General features: G+C 40.0%; 1 protein-coding gene and 1 non-coding gene across 3 annotated transcripts in view; both read right to left on the bottom strand.

Annotated features, from left to right (window-relative positions):
* Positions 1 to 14560, bottom strand: part of CKAP5 (cytoskeleton associated protein 5) — a 42576-nt gene that overhangs the window by 6260 nt on the left and 21756 nt on the right. The window contains exons 22-36 of one of the 2 annotated variants that reach the window (XM_010172213.1): positions 14533 to 14560; positions 12868 to 12996; positions 12031 to 12225; positions 11201 to 11336; positions 10336 to 10424; positions 8977 to 9102; positions 8107 to 8256; positions 7556 to 7759; positions 6571 to 6706; positions 5557 to 5750; positions 3570 to 3742; positions 2237 to 2410; positions 1678 to 1798; positions 806 to 985; positions 153 to 340 (exon numbers count right to left, since the gene is read on the bottom strand). The exon at positions 14533 to 14560 is cut by the window's right edge and continues 74 nt beyond it. In XM_010172213.1, coding sequence (XP_010170515.1) covers positions 153 to 340; positions 806 to 985; positions 1678 to 1798; positions 2237 to 2410; positions 3570 to 3742; positions 5557 to 5750; positions 6571 to 6706; positions 7556 to 7759; positions 8107 to 8256; positions 8977 to 9102; positions 10336 to 10424; positions 11201 to 11336; positions 12031 to 12225; positions 12868 to 12996; positions 14533 to 14560 — 2223 coding nt within the window. The remainder of the gene's footprint in view (positions 1 to 152; positions 341 to 805; positions 986 to 1677; positions 1799 to 2236; positions 2411 to 3569; positions 3743 to 5556; positions 5751 to 6570; positions 6707 to 7555; positions 7760 to 8106; positions 8257 to 8976; positions 9103 to 10335; positions 10425 to 11200; positions 11337 to 12030; positions 12226 to 12867; positions 12997 to 14532) is intronic. The other variant, XM_010172214.1, reaches the window with a different exon arrangement.
* Positions 1518 to 1628, bottom strand: LOC114818746 (small nucleolar RNA SNORD67). The gene has a single exon (XR_003766251.1). It is a non-coding gene; the product is annotated as a small nucleolar RNA SNORD67 (small nucleolar RNA).

Raw genomic sequence — 14560 nt, forward strand, 5'->3', positions numbered from 1 at the left:
CACTGACAATCGGTGACAATTCTTCATTAACCAGCTGAATGATTCTACAAACATCATTCTTCGCTTACAGAACAACTAACAAACTCAGCCACTCGTGGAACACACAAGAATGGGTGAAGAGAAGTAGTAATTGTGCAATTCTCATCATATACCTCAAGATGTTGGTCTGGTCAGACTTTTCCAGAACTTTCACTACCAAGAGGTTGACTGATCGGATGACCTGCTCACCCTCCTCAAGGTCTTCAACCCGAGAATCCAGCATTAGTGTAATAAGACCATGCATTAGGTCCTTCAGCACACCAGTGGAGGCCTCTCGAGCCAGACTCTCTATCTGAAATAGCTACAAATTAAAGACAATATTAGAAGTTTTCCCTGCACACAATGCTTTAATATAGGGATTTTTCTAGACTACACTGTCAAACCATTTGACATTTCTCCATCTCTCCTGATGTTAAACAATACAAATGCAATGAGGAAGAAAGTTACTTCTACTGAGTGACTTCTGAAAACATGTAGGCCACTAACTTAGCACTCAAAAAATAAGGAACATTAAAACGGAGCTTAATAAAAGTGTCAGAGTGGCTGTATTCTGTAGAAGCAACAAGCGGACCTTCTTCCCTTCCTCAATTTCTTACCCACACTCCTTCTCAAAAGGTGCACTGGTGAGCAGACAACGAGCAACAAACCTTCATAAATAAGACTCAATAGTAAGCTAACCTAGGTACAGGACAGACATCCCATTCTCCTGCAACTTCTGCACAGGGTTAATTTGCTCTTCACGTTAACTTTCAGGTTGAAGCCTTACCGAGATCATGCTCCCAATAATACAGCTGTAAAGTTTGACTATCTCATCTTTGTCCAGCTTCTCATCTGCCATGTGCGTATTGTAGATAAGCCGAAGCTGCATAAATGTAGCGATTAGGAATTGGTCAATGTGGCCAGACATAGCTTCTGCTTTGTCTTCCTGTCTGAGAACCTCATCAATCTACGATTCAAAAACAAAACACTCAAGTCAACATCATGCAAACAGTGCAAAATAACCATAATTTTTAAAACTTTTCTATAGGAAAGGTTTTGCCCATATCAGTCCATTCCCCAAGGTACTGGTATTCTAAGCCTTCACCTGAAATCATTATCCACAGACTTCTATTGCTAATCCAAATACAGTCAATTATTGACCTTTTGGAGAACTGCAATCCTATCCTGTACACAAATGAAAACATGAAATGCTACATTACGGATTCTAGAATTAACAGCTTTATGAAATCTTTTAGTTAAAATACTTCTAAGTAGCTAAAGCCACCCTAGAAACATGTGAAAGTTACGAGGCAAGACAATTCTTCCGCTGAGGACCTGTAAAACAGGTTACATTTAACAGTCAAGTCTCACTGGCTTAACCAGCTTTTCCAAACTTATAGCACAGATACTTGACAAAAAACCAGACACACGCTTTTTTTTCTTAGTGCTTCTGTGTTAAAAGTCTATTCTACATCATCCAAGTGCAATTTTGTTGCTAAAGCGAGTCAGATGGCCCCTGTGCACATAGTTTTGTCATCAGGGAGATTCTGAGCAGAGTCCACGTCACCTGACATGATTGCTCCACCACAGTGCAACTCATCACCCTCGCAGACAAATCATTTAGTACAGTGTCATTAGTTGCTGCCCTAATTCACTTACCTGTGCCAGAGCCTGGATGCTTGTATTTATATCACCACTGGCTACTTGGGAAATGACAAAGTTGATAGTAGAAGCTGTGTTACTGTGCATGTCATCAAAGTGTGGGGACACAGCACGGATTCTAAACAGTTGAAGAAAAAAGATTAATTACTCTTTGGAGAGATAGCTCTAATTAACACTGAAGTGCTATATTGCAATGATGGTTTAGAGACAAGGGAAAAGGATTTCATTCCTCACAGACAATACTCAAGGAAGGAAACATTCCTCTTAACACATCTACTGCATTGCTTGTAAAGTCTATTGGCACATTTACAGACTCAAGATCCTTTTACTATAAAAGCACATAAGCAGAACTCAGGTTTTTCATTAGGAAAAACTGCTCTCTAGATTCCAGAACAGTACAACAGACCGTTGCATTGACATCTCTCTTCAAATTAGCTGACGCTACTTTCTTGTGTAAACAAGCCTGAATGTAGAAACTAGCATGGTCAATTCAGCTTCTCAAAATAATTTTTAAGTAGCCCTACTAGTTTTACTTAGGAGTTAAATTCAGACTCACTTCGGCTCAGGAATCAAGACCGGCTCAAAGATGTCATCTAGTTTGTGCTGTACAAGTGCTGGCATCTCACATCTGACAGTACCGTTGTCATTTTCAATTTCATCAAGATCCAGCTGAAACTCCCGTGGAACTGTATGTGCTGTCTCCGAGTGACTGCCCATGTTGCGATTTTGGCTACAGAAACCGGGAGAGAGGTTTTTATTACATACACACAAAAGGCAAGAGTGGCTAGCACTAGCATCCACTGGTAGCCCTAAAGCTCTCATAGTAGAATAGCACAGATCTGGAGGTTCTGATTTTAATCAAACCCCCTAATAACCTCCTTTGCCCTTCCCCTAGCCATCAGTAAAATGAGCTTTTGTAGGCCAGAAGAGCAGCTGCTAGTTACCTGCCTTCATAGTTTCTCTTATAACCCACCACGAGACCCCCTGCACCTGCACTAGGTATGCACTGGTTCATTTGGAGAGATATCTAGCACAGTTTAAAACAGCATTAATGGAATGCAGTGCTAAAGTTAATGAATGACTTTTTTTTTTGTTTAAAGTGATGGATCGGATGCATATGTACAGAGCAACCTTGCAAGCTCATCTCAACCTGGGACTCCCAACATCCCATGTGACTTGTGCTGCATATTAGATTTTTTTTTTCCAAGGAAATGTTCTGATACATTCAGTTCAACGGGGACTTTTATTCCAAGATAATGAGCAGGTGACCAGGAATATAGTTTCTGAGCTTTTTATTTCTGGGACTGTTTGCTCCAGGCTCTATGATTCACTCCTGCTCATCCAGTTCTGTGCTGTATGTCTGCCCTAACCAGTTAAGGACAGGTTCCAATCAACACTTTAATGCAACACACAGGAAGTTCTCCCAGTATTTCCAATAGCTGCCTAACGTGGAAGCACCATCTGCCTGCAGTTTGATCTATAGGCACCTTGGCAGAAACCTGTATTTTTGGTTTCTTTTAAGTCAGAGACTTGTAAATAACCTAGAACTGGCCACGGTAAAGCTGTCATCCTCAGGAAGGGATGAGTAGGATAGAAACTGAAAGATACAAGAGCCTTGCTACCAAGGAGTTAGTGGGCAGTACTTACATCCTATAAGTGCGATACATAACTCTGTCCATGGAGAAGCAGTGAAAAAAGGCACAAGACCATTTAGAAAGATTTCAAGACAGACAAGACAAAAAAAAAGTTTCAGACATTTTGTTTTATATTATTTGGCCAAATTTCCACAACATGCAGAGATGATGACACAAGAACTAAAACAACATTGCCAGACATGATATTAGCACATACACTATGCAGGCTACAGACCATAACGTATCATCACGTACTTGAGTTTGGAGGACATGTCCTCAGCCGGTCCCTTCCGCAGCATGCTAGCATTAGCACTGATGTTCTGAGCACGCTGAGGTTTCTCCTCTGCCTGTCTCACTGGAGCAGCAGATGGTCTCTTGGCTGACCGTTTTATTCTTTCCTCCAGCATGCTCATGTCTTTCTCAGAAAGCTGTAACACACAAATGCTTTCAGTCAGTTTGAGCTGTATGGATTTTAGAAGTCTTGGTCACCTACAGGAAGTATATCATGTATTACTGCAGACTGAAGTTCTCTAATACCAAGGGTAGGAAACTGTCAATACTACCACATAGCAGTAACCTCATAGGGCTACTCTGGCCTGCCAGATGCTACTTTAGGAGCTAATTAACCCACATTGACAAGCTGTAATACTGAATATGACCATTTCTACCCCACGTAATTTCCAAGAAACAAGTAATCTTGAATTGAAACTCTGGCACTATCATGTGTTTCTAATTGTTGCTTCCATTGCTGCAAAAAAAACCCACCAAGAAATCCTCACCTGCCTTTCTACATCCCTGATTAGGAGGCCAGGCAATGCTTTAACACCATGGACCCTGCCACAGAAGCCAGGATCCTTCTAACAGTTGACCTGTTCAATGCACCCATAATTCAACCTGAAGACAAGGTAAGCCAGCTGAAGGCTTCAGCTCATGCAGAGATAAGAATTATATTTATCTGCTTACCTACGGAACCAAAAAGTCACCAATAACTACATTTGAACAAAAGCAGCCATGACAATTTTGTGGGAAGGTCTCTCCAGCATCCCCATGATTTGGAAGTCTCCCTGAAAAAGCCATATATTTTGGGACTACATGGACCATACTGAAACTCATAACCATGGTTAGAAGGGGCTGAATAGTTCGGGTGCTACATTTCCTAACCTTGAAAATCCAAAAGTAAACGGACTACACAACACTGAGGAGGAGGCAGATTGCACTCTGAACAACGGTTAAAATAAGATGGGAATCTAAAACGTTAATGAAAATGCAACATCAATTCTCATGGAGATGGTTACCAGAGAAAATAAGTCATACTAAATTTCAGTTGGGAAGGAAAAAAATTAATTTTTTTAAAAAAGGCAGCTTTGCTTCCCTGCTCATCATACTGAATAAAATATCCCTCCAATAGCTTGTATGCAATAAGGCATAAAACACAACACAAAAAATTATTAGTACAGGCATTAACACACCTATCATATTCCAGTCAGTTTAAGTGCTGTTGGAAACACTACCAAGACCACAAATTCAGAGATCAGAACAGGAAAAAAACGGTCAAACAGCTCTTGATTCAGGTTAGAATTCAGTATACTTAATCTGTTATGCAGAGTAATTGGAGACAACACAATGAAGTAGCTTTCCACTGCTGGAGGCCAGAAACCGAGTTCTGTCACCTTTAACTTTTACTGCATTTTAGATGACATGGCTAAGTATGATCTCCAGAGAAGAAAGCAGCAGCAGTAACAAAGCAACACAGTACAGACTCAGACCTCAGGCACTAGCGTGCAGTTAAGATAAAGCAAACAAACCAAACTTACCAGACTTCAGCTGCAAAGCAGTTGGTGGAGATGAGCATACAAAAAAAAGCTGAAGTATTTGATGGAGGCCCAACAACTAGCCTTTTCTGGCCAAGTAAGTTAGCCAAGTATCATTATAAATCACAACTGTTACCTCTACAGTTGACTATGAAGCAAGTTACTCTTTACAAACAATTTAATTCCCATGAAGTCAGTGTTTTGCTCACTTATTCCAATTTAGTTCTTAACTCATGAACACTCAAGGTTATACATCCCACAATCAGGAATTAACCAAGTAACTTTTAGAGGATCTGTTATTTCCAACATTACAAAACACTCTAGACACCAACAGCAAGACGTACCATGACTAATCACAAGCAAATCCCCTACAAAAGCACAAGGATTTGAGGGGGAAAAAAACCAAACCTCTTACTTCCAGTTATACTCACATTTCCAATCAGCTTGAACACTTGGTCACCATGAACATTATAGACAGTCACAATGGTGTTCAGCGCAGCGTTGCGCACAGTGTTGTCCCTATCACCAATATGAGTTGCCATCTCTTTTAAGGCTTTCCCTGGAGTTGGTTGGCAAACATTCATGCCATACGATTCAACCAGACATCCAAGCTCTTCCAGGCATTCTAAAGAAAGAAAATGACATGTGCACATTCAAGTTGAAAGCTACTGGGAAGAAAGCCCTCCCAGTTTCTGTGTTGCTTGCACAACTTGAACATTGACTGTAGAGAAGTGTCAATCACAATGCTGATTACAGATATACTCCAGGTGATTTATGGGATGAATAGTAAACTAAGGGTTCAGACTGCTTCACACAGATAGCATCTAAAAGCTGTCAGTCATACCTATAACCTTCAAATATTTCCCATTAGTACATGTTAGTGAAGTTACAGTTAACTTCACAACTGTCTGAACTACCCAGAGGGGAGCTTGCAATGCTCTATTATGTATATAATTTAACTTTCTGGTTTTATCAGGATGAGATATTCTCAAGGTGACTAGGGAGTTGTTTGAACTACAAACACCACACCACAAATAATTCCTATAATAAAATTGAGACAGATATACAGTGTATAGACATTTCTTTCCAAAGTCTTGATCAGATTAACCGATTCCCTTAGTCACATGGACAACAGCATTGTCATTGTTCTCCCCAGAACTGTCTCACTAAGACAAGTCTACACAAGGGAGACTCAGAACCTTACTGCTCATAGCAATTTAACAGATTGCTTCATCTTTGGAAGGTATAAAGACACCAAAAATAAAGAGCAGCATGATACTACTTTAAAATCTGATCCTCTAAACAGTTACAAGCATTTTCATAAAATTCTACACATAGGCAAATCTCACATTCCACCAAAAGTTATTACGTTGGGTTTGTCAAGATTCAAACAAAAGCAGTTTCAAGTACTTTGCAATTTCTTAGTTCATCATGCCACCTCCTACCTGCACGCTGTTTTGAGTTCTTGGATTTGGTTCCCTCCATGATGAAAGTGAACATCTTGCTGGCTGGATAGATGAGACACATCCTGTTCAGAATGGCACGGACATCCTTGCGGATGACATCTTTCGGTTCTCCTACCTAGTAGATAAGTGAAAAAGAGGAAGAAATACAGAATATTTCAAACAGTCTCATGATACTGTTGATGCATCTAAATGAAGCTAGGAAAGATAGAATTATTGTCAATGCAAAAATCTTTTTTGGTAAATGGCTTTTAAAGGCAAATATACAATACAGAATCATAGAATCATTTAGGTTGGAAAAGACCTTTAAGATCATCAAGTCCAACTGTTAACACTGCCAAGTCCACCATTAAACATGTCCTTAAGTGCCTCATTTATGTGTCTTCTAAGTATCTCCAGGGATGGTGACTCCACCACTTCCCTGGGCAGCCTGTTGCAATGCTTGACAACCCTCTCAGTGAATAAATATTTCCTAATAACCAATCTAAATCTCCTCTGGCACAATCTGAGACCGCTCCCTCTCACCCTATCCCTTGTTCCTTGGTTGAAGAGACCAACCCCCACCTCACCACACCCTCCTTTCAGGTTGCTGTGGAGAGCAACTCCCTCAGCCTCCTCTTCGCCAGGCTCAACAAGCCCAGTTTCCTCAGCGGGGAACTCAGCACACTTGTGCTCCAGACCCTTCCCCAGCTTTGCTGCTCTTCTTTGGACATGCTCCAGCACCTCCATGTCTTTCCTGTAGTAAGAGGCCCAAAACTGACAATGGTATTTGAGGTGTGATCCTACCAGTGAGGAGTACAGGGAGACAATCACTTCCCTAGTCCTGCTGGCCACACCATTTCTGATACAGGCCAGCTGAGCCTTTTTGCCACCTGGGCACACTGCCAGTTCACATTACAGTGTTTGATAGTATCCTGCTGCATTCCTCATGAAAAAACAAGGTTACTTTCTGTACAATGAACCGTACCTTTAGGATAAGATATGGGATGAAAGAGGATGCTTCATTTTCAGTCAGGTGATACTCCTCTTGACTCAGCAAATTGAAAAGCAATTTAAGGTATTCAAGTGCTTTCATCAAAACACTTGTATTGGTATCAAAGAACCGCAGGGTAAGCCATTTCAAGATCAGATCCAGGCAGCTGATGACTCCATCTTTTTCACTCTCCAAGTGCTTGAAGAAAGAAAAAACAAAAACAATAAAAAAAAGTTTTTTTAAGAAAAGAGTAGATAATAAAGAAAAGCTATGCCTGATAAGATGGTCTCACTTAACTCATATAGCATTCTAAAATTCTAAGAGAAGTCTCCAGTGAGGAAATTTTCCCTTCTTCCAATAAACAATATTAATATCACTTTATCATTGCTCTGAAAATTATTTCTATGTATGTTAAGGTTTCAGCTTCACAGAACAGTGACCCCTGACTCTTCAGAGAATTACTATTTGATTGTAATTCAAGCAGAATCTTTCATAGCAGAGAATAATTCTGTACAATGTCATTACTACCACAGATCCAAACTCACCTCCATCATAACAGCCAGTGCTTTGTTGTGATGCTGAAAGTCTGCATGGAACATCTCATCCTGCAGCCACTTGGCCACACAACTGGACATCTGAGTTTTTAGCTGCTCGATATATTCATCACGGGGAGTAGTGAAATTCCATTTTAACACCTGTAAAAGGCAACATTTGGAACTCAAACCAAGCAGTACCTTTTCCTCCTGAAAGAATCTGCAAATAGCATGCCTTTTAATTCTGCTTTAGAATCTGTTTTCAAAGTCTTCTCACTACCAACAAGTAGTGGGAAAAATTCAGTGGTGTTTGCTCACCTTGGCTTACAGAAAGTTTTCTCTACATGGAATGGTTACCTTTAGGCCATTACCTCAATTATTATCACTTAAAGTGTTTGTTTTTAAGCTATAGATAAGCCTATTTACTAGCAAGTTACAAATAACATGCATGTTTTAAGTAACATAATTTCTCTACAAAAGACAGATTTGATAAGCAGGGCTGTTCAAAATAAGTATATTAAAGCATTTACAGTTTATTCCAGAACTCTGAAAGTAGTTGACTGTTCTCAGGTAAAAGAAGATCAAATGATACTGAAGACTGAAGATACAAACTGAAGACCATCTCTCAGAAGTTGTAAAAAGGCTTTTATGAGAGCATATAAATGCAAAAAATTTGGAAACTGGAAGAGAAACATCACAACACTGCAGTAAACCAGATATTGGCCTGTGAAAGTCAACTGAAGAACTAGATAATCAAGCCAAGGGACGGACAGAGACAAGTGCTTTCATGCCACAGCATGTTTAATTCTAAATTAAAAGCCAAAAGAATGCATTGAAGTTACACTCCTTCAGAACTTTTGAATACATTCAGATTTTTCTCACCTTCAGACCTTTCTCATCTTTCATCCTCTGTTCTTTTCCATTTGGGACTATGATAAAAATAGGACCCGATTTATCATCGTCTTCCTTCAAAGTAGGCTTGCTTAGCACTTTCTTCCCCTGTACACCCTGAAAAATGCAAGGTATTAACAGGCAACACCAGACATACACGTCTCAGTCTCAGCCACTGCAAGCATTAGATACCAGCCAACCTCATGCTGCCCATGTGTACAAGAGCCAGAGAGAAGCTGGAAGAATAACATTGATTAGACTTTTAAAAGTATGTGCTCTGCTGCTGTGGAAGCAATACCTGTGACAGTGTGTGCAGTAGTACCCTGTGAAATAGGACACATCACTCTCAACCAGTGTGCTAGTCACCCACACACAACCCTAAAACCCAGTGTGGTACCTGTTTGCTAGATTTGCTCTTAGTCAGACTGGCACTGCCTTTGCTGAGGCTTGTATTAGCTTTGGACAGGCTGGTATTGCCCTTGGACATACTGCTATTAACATCTGACAGCTGTAAATAAGCCACAGAAAAGGCTTTGTTGTTAACCAGCTATTTACTCTTCAGAGTTACCATTCCAAACCTTTGAACGTGTTCACAGCAAAGGCACTGGTAGCATCAGAGTTTTGACAGAAGAATACATCAACTTAGGCAAGTCTACAACAGCCTTCAAGGTCTGTTTTGCTCATTCCTGCCATGAATCTGGACCTACATCAGATGTTCTTGTTACAGCACTACTTTAGACAATGAAGGCAACAAGACTGTAGAATGATTTGGGGTTTTTCAGTTATACCTATAGAAAAAAAACTTTCAGTTATACCCATAGAAAAAAGGTTAATAGCAAAAAAATTACTGCAACACACAACGGAAAACTTAACCACAGATCCAAGTGTAATCAGTTGAGGTTATTATTATGCATTTAAGCATCTTCCTTCCCTTTTTGCACTTGAGGTTGAGAACATTTTACCCTTCATACTGTAAAGGAGAGATTAATTTCTTCTGATACATGGGTTCAAAATTACTGTTCAAAGTATAACACTGGAACTGCAATGGTAAGAAAGAATTCTCAACAGCACGAAATCAAGGAGGCCAAGCAGATCCAGAACATGGACTGAGCTGCTCACAAGACTGCATTTTTGACAACACAAGACTTTAAGAATTAAGGGGGTAATGATAATAGCGGTGGTTAAGTAAGTGATATGGGAACACTTGCCATTTCAGAACTCAGACAAGTGTAAAGATTCTCAATAAAAGCAGTCCCTAGCAAGGGCTATACTTTTATACCTCTAATACATTCATGAACTACAGCTATTAACTTCATAGAACTGATTTTATACAAAATGAAATCAGCATACCTTAGCTTTAGAGGCAGCTCCACCTGCTTTGGCTTTTTTGGGATCAGGTTTGGATTCCATGGTATTGGACCCTGAATCTTCAGCAAGTGCTGGAGGAACAGTGCAACATTTCAAACTACCAACAAGCCCATTTTAGGATAGCAGTTTTCCATTCTTAGGACAGAAGGAAAACTGTTCATGGATACAACACATTTATCACCCAGAGGTCTGAGGATTTCAGACCAATAAAACTTTCCTTAAATTCCATGTTAACATACAACATTTTCATAATTAAAATTGTAAGTGTTAGCAAGTTTGTCATTATAAAAACAATTTAAAAGGCACACACAGATACACTGTGCAGGCTAATGTCTAGAGCTGTAGCTGCACTCAGTTTGAGCAGGCAAGCTAGCCACAGCAGAGAGATAAGGCAGGCCTGCTTCTTCAAATTACTTGTCTCCTAATCCCATTACCCCCTCTTTTGTGTCAGCATATGCATTCTGGTAGTCTCACAGCGAATTATTAGAAGCAATAGTCCAGTTAAAAATTAATGTGAAAACATTTTTTAAAATGTTATGTTAAAATCACATTAGTATTCCCAAAAAACCCACCCCTCCAGTCCATAGGTTTCAGCATCAATGCCAAATAGGTATTTTCAAAGAGCAGCTGACAGATGGTTGTGCTGAACGGAAAAACCCTCCTACATTGGAAGTTGACTCAACTGCAAGTAAGAGCAGAACTACAGACAGAACTCACTAGATCACACAGCTCTTTGTAACCCTAACTATGCTGAATCCCTCTCCTCCTGCTAAGTACGTTTCTTCCTCTGGCATATCAAAAAGCTTCAAAAACCCACGCTTTTCTCAGTCATTTCCCAAAACGTTACCTGAGGCAGGTTGGAATTTGGCTGGAGCTGCTCCCCCTACCGCTCTGGAAGATGCTTTAGCAGGAGGAGCTGGTTTGGCTGGCATGTTGGCTTTGGCTTTCTCAAGCATGGCCAGTACCTGGTCTTTGGAAGTTGGCTAGAGAACAGAGGGAATAAAAAAAAGGAGTGATAGATTTGGAAAGATTAGACATACTGTTTACTGATACATGCCACAGACAAGGAAAATAACAGTAGTTTGAAACAAGTTATTCTCCGTTAAGCATCTTCCAGGACACTTATCTTAAAACATCAACGTTTTCAGATGTTTCTGTTCTGAGATAAAACATCTTTCCACTACATTTCTTCTGCAAGATCAATGGGAAACACGTGAACCAGCAATCTGTTCTAGGTGAGCAGTCCTACGAGACTGTTAAAGGAGTGGCCTAACAGTGATTCAGTACACAAGGGTCTGTGTACTGAAGACACTGTGTACTGTGTCCATAAGACACACCAAATTGCTAGAAGCCATCTTAAAACATGTGTTCAAAGGCATACACAGTTGGACAGGAACTGGTATGGAAGCCATCTGCAGGTAGAACTTTTCCCACAAGAAAAGCAGTCAACAGATGTCAGGCTCCTGAAGTGATAAACCTGTGGTGGCCACAGTCTTTCTGAAGCAGAGAAAGCTCTAACTCACAGCATCCTGACACTATTTTCAGCCCCTCTGAAAATAGTCAATGCAGACAAGCTTACATGACTCAAGACAGCATCCCATGAGATTGTGAGCATGACCTGTGGATATCAATCCACTTAGTCAAGGTCACATTATCTAATCTTAGTGACAGAAATACCTTCAGCTTGCTGGTGGCTTTTGCCATCTTCTCAAAGCCAAGATGCATCATGAAGAATGGCAGGGCATCCTGCGCCTTTTTACGCACATCTCCATTTCGATCTTCGAGGCAGGAGTACAGGTGAGGCACGCACAAGAGTAGGTCAGAAGGAACAGAACGGAGGGTAGGCAACTTCTCAGCCAGCCAACCAAGAAGCTGAAAGAAAGTTTTAAAATAAAAGTTTTTGAAGTGCTCACAGTGTTCTGTCAGGCCACAAGAGCCTGACTAGTAGTCCTTCACATATGTCTATGTAAGTAGGAAGAAAACCCACCCCAACCTTTGTTCAGATAAATTCTTAACCAATATCAACTTTCATGTCAGCAATTAAAAAAAAAAATAATTAAGTACAGTATGTTAATATGCAGTCATTTTAAAACTTGGTGCCTGGTCTCTTAAGACTGCATGGGCTGTTTCTTCCTTTTGAAAGTAACATCAGAATTTCAGCTGCACTTTATTAATCTCAAACATACTAATACCTCCCCTTCAGTTCTGGGTTGCATTACCACGTGGTTAATTGACAGGAAAATGTAATAGCTTCTAAAATGCTGATCAAAACAGACAAAAGTTTCATTTTGGAGGGACTGAAATCTGAATGACAGCTATTACACAAGAAGAAAGCTCGTTATTAACCTTTTGAGGTTAAACAATTTCATGTCAGTATGAAGACACAGCTACTTCTTTACTCATGCAATGGTAGCATTGTGTCATTTCAGTCTGCAGAGATAAGCACAGTCCATAACGAGTAAGGTTATTTTGAGTAGACAAGCATAAGGAGAAGTTTATTTAACAAAAGCCTACCTCTTGTCTTAGGAAAGGATTTTCTTTTTTGAGCTCCTCAGACAGGTCTTCCCCTTCCAACCATTCTTTCATGCCAGTTTGTTCAGCCCAGGCATTCACAGTTGCTAGTGCAGCAGCACGAACGTTATTCTGTAGCAAGAACAAGATTTAAGAAGAATAATCCTAAAGAGGGGTCAGAAGATTACAACAAAAGAGGCAACAGATTCATCCTTCTCATGAAAGGAAAAAGCTTTACAGGTTGGGAAATCTCTATTTTTATTCACTGCTTGAGAAGTCTAAGATCCAGAAGAATTTAGTTTTAGCGATGGTATTGGCTGCAGACATCACCAAATCAGACACTATAATTATTCATCATCATTAAAAAAAAGTTCAATAAAGAAGGACAAAGGGTATCTTTAAAAGCACTTGGTACCTGCTGCCATTCATTGATGAGAATTTTGGGAGTCTCCAAACTCTCAAACAAGCTGAAGAATAAGGTTAGTGATTTATGTAATGCTTAAAATAGACTTAGCACATTCATAAATCAAGGCAAGTGGGTTATGGAGTCTGTTATTAGGCCATTCTTATTTAGGACACATAAGTAAAAGTCAAGTCAGGAAGAGGGAAGTCCTCTAACTCCTACCAATTTCTATCTTTAGGGGGATTTTTTGTTTGTTGTTTTTTTTTCCCAAGCAAAATTTAGAGCAGCACCCATTTTTGAAGCAGCTATATGAAGTTATGAGAAGTCAGATGGAATACTTAGCAACCATGGTTCTTCAAAACATTATCAGTATAGACAAGAATCCATCCATATGGCTCTCTCCTGTAGGCTGAATTTCTGAGGCAAGCTGCTAACATAACAGACTCATATAGCTTTAGTATGAATCAATTTTAAATGCAAAGGTAACATCTCAGTTCTTTAAGACTCTTAATGAGAAAATTTGAACTAAGTTTTTTAGCTTGCCCTAGGACCAGTCCTAGTCCTTCCGCTGCTTGGGACAGGCAGATCCAGCTTCTGCTCTTTTTCCTACTCACATTCAGAGCACAGACATCTGAAAACATGCCACCTCTGATAACTGCCTGTGACTTCTGGCACAAGACACTGGCACCTTCCCAAGTCTCCTTCTACTGCTTCAGGTAGCTCTTTCCCATGGTCCTAGCTTTGATTTTGACATAGCATCTTGAGAAGCTCGACAATGACATTGTACAAGCTTCAGCGTTAGATGTGAGCGTCCTGTTTCTACCTACAATTCAAAGGTCTCCTACACAGTGACACAAAGACAACAATGTACACTGGAATCCACACTGATACACTAAAAGAACAAAAGTTCTGCAAGCAACTTCATCAAGAAAATCTTATTAGCATCTAACAGTGTATTTTCAGCATGAGAAGTTTGCAGACAGTCACCACATTTCATTTAAAAGCTGAACTATGCCACTGACGGGGTTTATTTACAAGCAGGAGAACACATCTCAGGCAGAATATATATTCAGACACACATTCATATTTGGATAATAATTTAGCATTTAGGCAAGAACCTTAAAAAATAAAATAATTGTAACCTTCCAAAGAAGTTTTAACTACCATCCACCTCTCAAAAGCAAGTCCAGACAGCAATAGTTGTTCTCAGGCATAGCTCAGACAGTGAGCAGCAGAAACAAAAGAGATCTTGATGAGTGTCCTACCTTACTGTCTCCGAGGACTGTAATCACA

This window comes from Antrostomus carolinensis, unplaced genomic scaffold, assembly GCF_000700745.2.
Source record: "Antrostomus carolinensis isolate BGI_N321 unplaced genomic scaffold, ASM70074v2 scaffold18907, whole genome shotgun sequence".
Lineage (NCBI taxonomy): Eukaryota > Metazoa > Chordata > Aves > Caprimulgiformes > Caprimulgidae > Antrostomus > Antrostomus carolinensis.